The sequence below is a fragment of the Rhincodon typus genome, chromosome 1 (genome assembly GCF_021869965.1).
Source record: "Rhincodon typus isolate 14 chromosome 1, sRhiTyp1.1, whole genome shotgun sequence".
NCBI classification, from domain to species: Eukaryota; Metazoa; Chordata; class Chondrichthyes; order Orectolobiformes; family Rhincodontidae; genus Rhincodon; species Rhincodon typus.
The window spans coordinates 19,357,381-19,366,598 of record NC_063332.1 but is presented as its reverse complement, the minus strand read 5'-3'; the positions used below and the strand labels follow the sequence as shown (position 1 = coordinate 19,366,598).

The 9,218-nt window shown below is 43.0% G+C and overlaps 1 protein-coding gene across 2 annotated transcripts in view; it reads left to right on the top strand.

Moving 5' to 3' along the window:
• Nucleotides 1–6,856: 6,856 nt before the first annotated feature.
• LOC109916934 (pantothenate kinase 3-like) overlaps nucleotides 6,857–9,218 on the top strand; it is a 31,086-nt gene continuing 28,724 nt past the window's right edge. For both annotated transcript variants that reach the window (XM_048598248.1, XM_048598257.1), the window contains exon 1: nucleotides 6,857–7,564. In XM_048598248.1, the coding sequence (XP_048454205.1) occupies nucleotides 7,252–7,564 (313 nt within the window). In that variant the 5' untranslated portion in view covers nucleotides 6,857–7,251. The remainder of the gene's footprint in view (nucleotides 7,565–9,218) is intronic.

Sequence of the window (9,218 nt, the reverse complement as noted above, 5' to 3'; positions counted from 1 at the left end):
ATTTATCCAAGGATTCTTTGGGAAGCGAGGGAAGAGATCGCAGGGCCTTTGGCGATGATCTTTTCATCCTCACTGTCCACAGGTACTGTGCCGGAAGATTGGAGAGTGGCAAATGTCTTTCCCCTGTTCAAAAAAGGGAATAGGGATAACCCTGGAAATTATAGGCCAGTTCATCTTACTTCAGTGGTGGGCAAATTATTGGAAAGGGCTCTGACAGATAGGATTAATGATCACTTGGAAAGGCACAGTTTAATTCATGATAGTCAACATGGATTTGTGAGGGGTAGATCGTGCCTCACAAACCTTATTGAATTCTTTGAAGAGGTGACCAACCACGTGGATGAAGGTGGAGCAGTGGATGTGGTATACATGGATTTAAGTAAGGTGTTTGATAAGGTTCCCCATGGTAGGCTCATGCAGAAGGTAAGGAGGGGGAAATGTGGCAGATTGGATTCAGAATTGGCTGACCCTTAGAAGACAAAGGGTGGTAGTGGATGGAAAATATTCAACATGGTGCTCAGTTACGAGTGGTGTACCACAAGGGTCTGTTCTGGGTCCTGTTCTATTTGTGATTTTTGTAAATGATTTGGATGTAGGAGTGGAAGGGTGGATTAGTAAGTTCGCGGACGATACGAAGGTGGCTTGAGTTGTGGATAGTGCGGAGGGCTGTTCTCGGTTACAAAGGGACATTGATAGGATGCAGAGCTGGGCTGAGAAGTGGCAGATGGAGTTTAACCCTGAAAAGTGTGAGGTGATTCATTCTGGAAGGACAAATTTGAAAGCAGAATACAGGGTTAACGGAAAGATTTTTGGCAGTGTGGAGGAGCAGAGGGATCTCGGGGTTCACGTCCACAGTTCCCTGAGAGCTGCCACCCAGGTGGATAGAGTTGTTAAGAAGGTGTATGGTGTGTTAGCTTTCATTAATAGAGGGATTGAGTTCAAGAGCTGTGAAGTTATGCTCCACCTATACAAAACTCTGGTTCGGCCACATCTGGAGTATTGTGTCCAGTTCTGGTCGCCTCATTACAGGAAAGATGCGGAAGCGTTGGAAAAGGTGCAGAGAAGATTTACCAGGATGTTGCGTGGAATGGAGGGAAGGTCTTACGAGGTAAAGTTGAGAGAGCTAGGGCATTTCTCTTTAGAACGACGAAGGATGAGAGGTGACTTGATAGAGGTGTACAAAATGATCAGAGGTATAGATAGACAGCCAGAGACTTTTTCCTAGGGTGGAGGTAGCTATTACGAGGGGGCATAGTTTTAAAGTGAGTGGAGGTTGATATAGGGGAGACGTAAGAGGTAGGTTCTTTACAGAAGAGTGGTCGGGGCGTGGAATGCATTGCTGGAGATGGTAGTGGAGTCGGCCTCATTAGGGGCATTTAAGCGGCTATTAGATAGGCATATGGATGATAGTATAAGGTAGGGGTAGAGGTTAGATAGACCTTAGGTTTAGGGTAAAAGTTCGGCACAACATCGTGGGTCGAAGGGCCTGTACTGTGCTGTACAGTTCTATGTACTATGTGCTATTACACTGTGCAGTTATTACATAATAGTACAAAAATATAGAAGGAAGTGAAGGTTTGATATGGATTGAACAGAAGTAACTGTAAAAATAAATACTATTGTTGATGAAGTCAAAAACAAATTTATGAAGTTTGATGAAAGAGACGCATCAACTGCCAAATGTACTGTTGTCTTAGTGACTATGACATTACACACTTGCAAACATGCTGTGTGTTACCACTGAAAGGTTTATAGGAAAGACAGAACATGAATTTACAAATTTTCTGACACTGACTGGAAATGTTGACTGTTTTCCTCTCTCCGTAGATCATACCAACTTGCTTAGTATTTCCAGCATTTTCTGTTTCAAATTCCTGAACACCTACACGATTAACCTATATGTTTTCCCCAATCATCTGCAACATGATTTGTTATTCACCATATGTGAAAAGCCTAAGGTTGTTTTGTTTTCTGAAAAATGTGATACATATTCATGTTGTTAGATTTGTGATTGAATGTCAATTAAAGTGCAACTTAAGTTATGACAACTCATGCTTTGCTGTTGTATCAGTCAAGAAATATATTCAGAGCCATTGCACAGTTGGTCAGCTTTTCTGAAGCTGTCAGTGGTTTTGAAGCTTTTGGTTAACCCTTGCTTATTTTCTACATTGGCGTGTGCATTTAGCATCAGCAGTTTTTGTTATATTTAGCACAGTGCAAACCGTGGCAAGAGAACAATTGAGATTATTACGTGTTATATGAGGTTTAATTTGAAGATAAATCAATTGACAATCTTAATTCTTAATGTATCAGCATAATACTAGGGGACGTAAATATTAACATACATTAACAAGTCCAGAGAAAATTCATGGGGAACATCTTTATCCAGAGAGTGGCTAAAATATGGAACTTACTCTTTATAAGGAGCAGTTTAAGAGAACTGCACATAAGAAACAGGAGCAGAAATAGGTGGTTCAGTCTTTAGGCCTTACTCCACCATTGAATATAAACATGTCCATTTCTTTATCGTCTTTCATGGGATTTGGGCAATGCTGACAAGATGTGCCATCCCTAATTACCCTTAAAAGATGGTGATGGTTGAAATGCTGAGGTCCATGTCGTGTAAGTACCCATAATGCTATTGGAGAGGGAGTTTCATGATTTTGAGCAATTGTGAAGAAATGGTGATTTAGTTCCTCTCTGTCAAGATGTTGTGCATCTTAGAGGAGGAAGTTACAAGTGGTGATGTCTCCATGCATCTATTTAGGGGTCAAGGTCACGGGGTTGGAAGATGGCTGAGGCGTTTCTTTAATTCTATTCTACTTATTGCTCCTGGATGGCACACGCTGTTGCCACTGCATGTTGGTGATGGAGAGTTAGTGTTGAATGGGGTAACATGTTCAACTGAAAAGAAAAAAAGAGGAAAAAAAACTTTGATAAATATCAGGACTAATCCCTTCATACAGCGCACAGGCCTTCTGACTACTGCTGAGGGGACTGGGTCCTATGCTAGCTCTGAAGCCTGAAGCCTAGTACACAGAGAGAGGAATCGAATAAAAACAGGAAGTATTGAAAAACTTTGGCAATTCTGACAATATCCATGCAGAGAGAAAAAGTTAAAGTTATGAATCCAATATGACTCTTTTTCTAGTTTTAAATAAGTTGTTTGGACACAATATTAACTTTGTTTTTAATTTTCACAGATGCTGCCAGACCTACCAATTCTTTCCAGCTCTTTGTGTTTTATTTCAGATCTTCTAGCATCTGCAGTACTTTATTATTATTTTAGAGACAGAAGTGCACAAACACTTTTCTAATATCTAGAAAGAAAGATTGGGGATCCTGCAGGTACTGCAACATACTATATCTCTCATGATCTAAAACATATTCATCACTTGAAGGTGAAGGTAGATGAACACATGAGCAATGAACAAAACAATACTTAATTTTTGTCAAGTGAAGGTATTAAGAGATATGGGCCAAAGCCAGGTATACAGAGTTCAACCACAGATCAGCCATGATCTCATTGAAAAGATTAACAGGCTCAAAGGGCTGAATGGCCTACTCCTGTTTCTATGTTCCTATGTACATGGGAGTCAGATGACGAAGGATGCGAAGAGTCTCCCGGAAAACATAAATACCAATATGGAACAGTACGGCCTTCTTTTTTTATTCATTTACAGGATTTGGGTGTCACTGGCTAAGCCAGTAGCTTTTGCACTTTCATAAAGGATAGAGGATAGAAGATTGAGGATGAAGTCTTCTTTTTCAGGATGGTGGCCAGTGACTAATGGAGTTCCACAGAGGACAATGAAGTGTTCTGTCACCACAAACTGACGCCATTTTGAGGTACAAAAGAATAAAAAGAAAATAGAAACCGAAAGAGCTGTGCATGTTATAAATCAGGAACAAAAACAAAGTTGCTGGAAAAACTCAGCAGCTCTAGGAGCATCTGTGAAGGAGAAAACAGAGTTAACGTTTTGGGTCTGGGTGACCCTTCCTCAGAACTGGAAAATAGAAAAAAAAGAGTTCATCTTCATCTGCTGGGGTTCCAAACATGGCTCCAGGACTTCTGCAAGGTTCCCATTCTTGGCCTACTGCAGCGAGGAGTCCCAGCTCCAGCCACTGACCCCATCACAGTTGATGACCTGCTGCTGTTACTAAAAGAGTCCACAGTCCAGGCCTACTAAACCAAGAATCCCGAATCTGCTTTTGCTGCTGCTGATGTCCCACCACCATTCCAGGAGTCCCCGCATCAGGCCTACAAACCAGAAGTCACTGCTGATACTGCTCCAGCCTCTTTGTGACGTCAGGAAGATGAAGGAAAGAAAGAACTAAAAGAAGAGAAAAAAAGAATGCGGCCAACCTGGAGTGGCCTACTCCTATTCCTTTTTTCTTATGGTCTTAAACCTGCAAAATGTTAACAGGACTCGACAGGGTAAATGCAGGAAGGATGCTCCCAATGACCAGGGAGTACAGAACCTGGGGTCACAGTGTAAGAAAATGGGGTAAGCCATTTAGGATTGAGATGGGGAGAATTTTTTGTTTTACCCAGAGAATGGTGTGTGTCTGTGGATTTCTCTGCCACAGAAAGCAGTTGAGGCTGAAACATTGAATCTTTTCAAGGAGTTGGATATAATCCTGAACCGTTCACCCAGTTTTTGTCTCCACAGAGGTGGCCAGATTCAGAGCAGAGAAAAACGGTCTTCAACTGATCAATTCAACTCGATTCCAGTGAAACATCCACAAAGAAAAAGGGACGGAGGCTGCAAAAGAATTTGGACGCAGGGAGTGTGGGCAAAGAAGTGGCAGGTTTAATATAATGTTGGAAGTATGGGGTTATGCACTTTGATAGGAAGAACAGAGGTGTAGCCTATTTTCTAGATAGGGAAAGGCTTTGGAAATGTGAAGCAGAAAAGGATTCTCATGCAAGTTCGATTGGCAGTTAGGAAGGCAAATACAATGTTAGCATTCATTTCGAGATGACCAGAATACGAAAGCAGGAATATACTGCTGAGGCTGTATAGGGCTCTGGTGAGACCATATTTGGAATATTGTGAACACTTTTGCGCCTCATATTTAAGAAGGATGTGCTGGCCTTGGAGGGGATGATGGGCTTGTCATATGAGGAGCAGTTGAGGACTCTGGTTCTGTACTTGATGGAGTTTAGTAGGAGGGGACATCTGATTGAAACTTAGAGAATGCTGAGTGGCTTTGGCAAAGTGGATGTGGAGAAGACATTTCCACTATTAGGAGAGAACAGGACCTGGGGCACAGCCTCAGGGTGAAGGATAAACCTTTAGAACTGCAATGAGGATGAATTTGTTGAACTCATTGCCACACATGGCTGTGGAGGGCAAGTCATTGAGTGTCTTTCAGACAGAGATAGATTGAGGAGTCCTGAAGAAGGGTAATACCTGAAACATTGACTCCTCCTTTCCTCAGATGCTGCCTGACCAGCTGTGTTCTTCCAGCATCCTGTGTGTCCACCATAGATAGGTTCTTAATCAGTAAGTAAATCAAGGTCTACAGGGAGAATTCAGGAAAATGGGGTTGAGAAAAACATCATCCATGATTGAATGGCAAGCAGAATTGATGGGCTGAATGGCCTTATTGTGCTCCTACAGCTTATGGTCTGTTTGCAGTTAAGAGTCAACCACATTGCATGGGGTCTAGAGTCATCCACTAAGGACAACAGATTTCCTTCTCTAAAAGGACATTAGTGAACCAGATGATCTTTACAATAATTGACAGCAGTTACATGATTACTATTAGGTCAATTCTTTATTCCAGATTTTTCTTGAATTCAAATCTTGTATTGAACACTACCCCCTTCAAGTTCCCCTCCAAGCCACTTGCCATCTTGACTTGGAAATTTGTCGCCGTTCCTTTACTGTTGCTGGGTCAAAATCCTGGAATTCCCTCTGTGGGTCAACCCACAGCAGGTGACTCTAGTGGTTCAAGAAGGGCAACTAAGAAATGAAGACCTAGCGGTTATCAAGAGCAACTAGGGATGGGAATAAATGCTGGCCAGCCAGTGACATCCACATCTCACAAATGAATAATTTTTTAAAAAAGTCAAAGTAAAGGCACAATGGAATAACATCCTCCTGCGCCCTAACAATGCTGCGAAATAAGGGAGAACAATTTTGCACTTTTTTGATTTCAAATTTTAATTTCTTTTTGAATTATTTTTCACGTCAAACGTTTCTAGACTCCAGAGATAGTAGGAACTGCAGACGCTGGAGAATCCGAGACAAGGTGCAGAGCTGGATGAACACAGCAGGCCAAGCAACATCATAGGAGCAGAATGGCCTGCTGTGTTCATCCAACTCTGCACCTTGTTGTTTCTAGACTCCACACTGGTAAACCAAGCCTCGCAGTAATGGCTGCAGAATCCAAAGGAAGGAGAGAAGTGGGATTTTCCTGTGCCATGCAGTACTTGCCCGGACACTCCGCCCCGCCCCTGTCACTCATCTGGAGACTTCCATCAGTCCCCACCTCTTGCAGTCCATGACGTCATGCACAGACCGTTACAAAAACGTCACCAAAAGCCGATTAAACAGCTCCCATCGCACGTACTACATAAAACGTAGCGAAAGAACATAAAAACTCCAACAGCACATCTCTTCAATAACAGTAAACCTTTTCAACTATGATAAATAAAAGGTTACCAACATTGATAAGGTACCTCCTCCTCCTGCCCATCAACCTGCAGAGGTACCGCCCCTTTCCGCACTCTGGTTGGGTGGAAAGGGGCCAGGAGTCGCATCATTGATTGGTCCGCCGGCCACGTCCATCATGCGGCACGGCCAACATCCGGTCTGCGGGTGACGGAATCCGAACGATGCGAAACGGCTGAGGTTTGAACGAAGCAAAGCGACTCCTGACGCGGCGGGATGCCCGCAATTCACGTTTCGCTGTTGCGGGAAACAAACGAATGATCCAAGTAAGATCGGAACCATTTCAAGGGCGATCCCACCCCCTTCACTGGATTGGACAGAAGGGAACGACTGGAGGTCACTGATTGAGCGAAGCGGCTGCTAGTCAGTGTGTGTTTCCGGTTTGTTGTTGTTGGCGGAGAGGGGGCGGTTGAAAGATGATGAGGAGAAGACAGATCACCGGCCGCGGCTGAATGGCCGCGTCTGGTTCTTTTTGTTAAAGATATCAGCTCACTCCTCTCTCTGAACCATCCGGACATATTTGACCTGTGAGCGACACATTTTTTTAAAATATTTGATAAAGTCGGTGATGGAGCCGGTGCAGAGCGGCCGGACAATGATGAACGGGGCGGTAGTGAACGTTTACCATGGCGGCTGCGCCCTGCAAGAAGAATCGGACGATAAGCAGCCGCCGCCGCAGCAGCAGCACCGGGGGAAAAAGGCTGCCGGCCGCCCGAAGAAGCAGCAGTGTCACCAGCACCGACAATCACCGGAGAACGAGGCGGAAAGGTACCGGGCCGGATGCTCGGATGGTCACCGGACGCCGGTCAGTAAAGATCCGGCCCCGAGCACGAGCTGGCGGCTCCAGCAGCGCCGGGAGACGGTCAAGAAAAACAGGCCCCGTAAGTCGGACGTACACTCTTTTAATGTCACTGCAATCAAAATCTGTTTGTTCTCAGGAGCCAAAATGACAGTAAACCGTAGCAATGCATTTGTGTGTTTTCTTTGAAAATCAACATTTTACTATTGCTCTCAGTTTTGTTGGTGCCGTAACCGAGGTTGCCCATTGTGTAAAATGTTCTCGTCGCTGTATTGGAAAATCACTGTTTGAAAATCCTGGTGTCGGAATATAATACGTCCCCTCCCCAAAAAAAACTAACAAAACTAATTTAATCTTAAATAGGCGAACGATAATTCTTAATCATTCAAATTCTGTTAGTGATTTTTTTTAATTCAAGCCACGCAGCAGTCAAAAATAAATCTTGCCAATTGCGGAGTAGTTAGAATAAATGTATTAACCTTGTTTGCAATTTAGGTTTTGCTTTGTTTTTGTTACTCGATCGGATTAGTCACCCTGTAATTCTGAAGACTGTTAGTTGTCTGTCATATACTGATTAGTGTGTGTGAATTGGGAGAATTGCACCGTTGGAGACAATGTAACAGTGGTTATTCCATATAAATTCATGCTCAGCCCAAGTGGCTCCTTAGAGACCCAGTGATTGGAATGTTTTATGGAAATCTTAAGGTATCTTGACTGTACAATTCTTCACCATTAGTTTGGCAATTGTGGGCTATAATTCTCTAAAAATTATTTACATGTATTTACTCTGAAAGGAAGATTCAGGGTCATTTCTCAGATCAATGGAGCGTAATGTTGTGGTCAGTAAAAACTGAAACTGCAGATGCTGTAAATTGGACAAGAAAAGAAGTTGCAAAAGCTCAGCAGGCCTGGCAGCATCTGTGGAGAGAAAACAGTTAGCATTTTGGGTTGAGTATTATCAAGAGCTTTAATAGAATCTACAATAGCCTTCCTGAATTTTCCGCACCACAGATAACCATTGTGGATTTACAATGGGTGAATCGTAGCTGATGAGCCTGATTTGAATTTTGAGTGATCAATAGAGTAGTAGTCATAGGAATGTGCGGAAACTATTTAGTGAACTTGGAAGACACTTTGATGAGGGACCTTTGTCAGAAATTAAGTTTGAAGTAAAGGCAAATTCTTGACCTAGTAATGAATGGCAGGAGCCATTTCCATGTGAGAGCATTTTGGTGACAGTGATCATAATTTAGTAAGATTAAAGGTCATAGAAAATGACAAAGATGGACCAGAAATAAAGATTTTGAATTGGGTGTAAAGGCAGATTTTAAGTCAGGATCTGGCCAAAGTGGACTGGAAGCAGCTACCTGTATGGAAATCTACATTGGAGCTGTAGGAATCTTTCAAAAAGGAAATAGTGAAATTGCAGGGCTAACATTTTCCCATAAAGATTAAGAGTGGGACCAAAAATTTCATGAAAAAGTGGGTACCAAGGAGTGTATAGGATTCAACAAGGGTGCAAAGGGAGCTGATGGTAGATCCTGAGGGTTCAGAACACCACAAGCCCTAGAGGCATAGAAAAAATGCAGGAGGTTACTTAAAAAGAAGAGGAAAGCTAAGAGGGCAATAATACAGCACTGAGAGGTGTAGAGCTGGATGAACACAGCAGGCCAAGTAGCACCAGAGGAGCAGGAAAGCTGACGTTTTGGGTCTAGACCCTTCTTCAGAAAAAAATA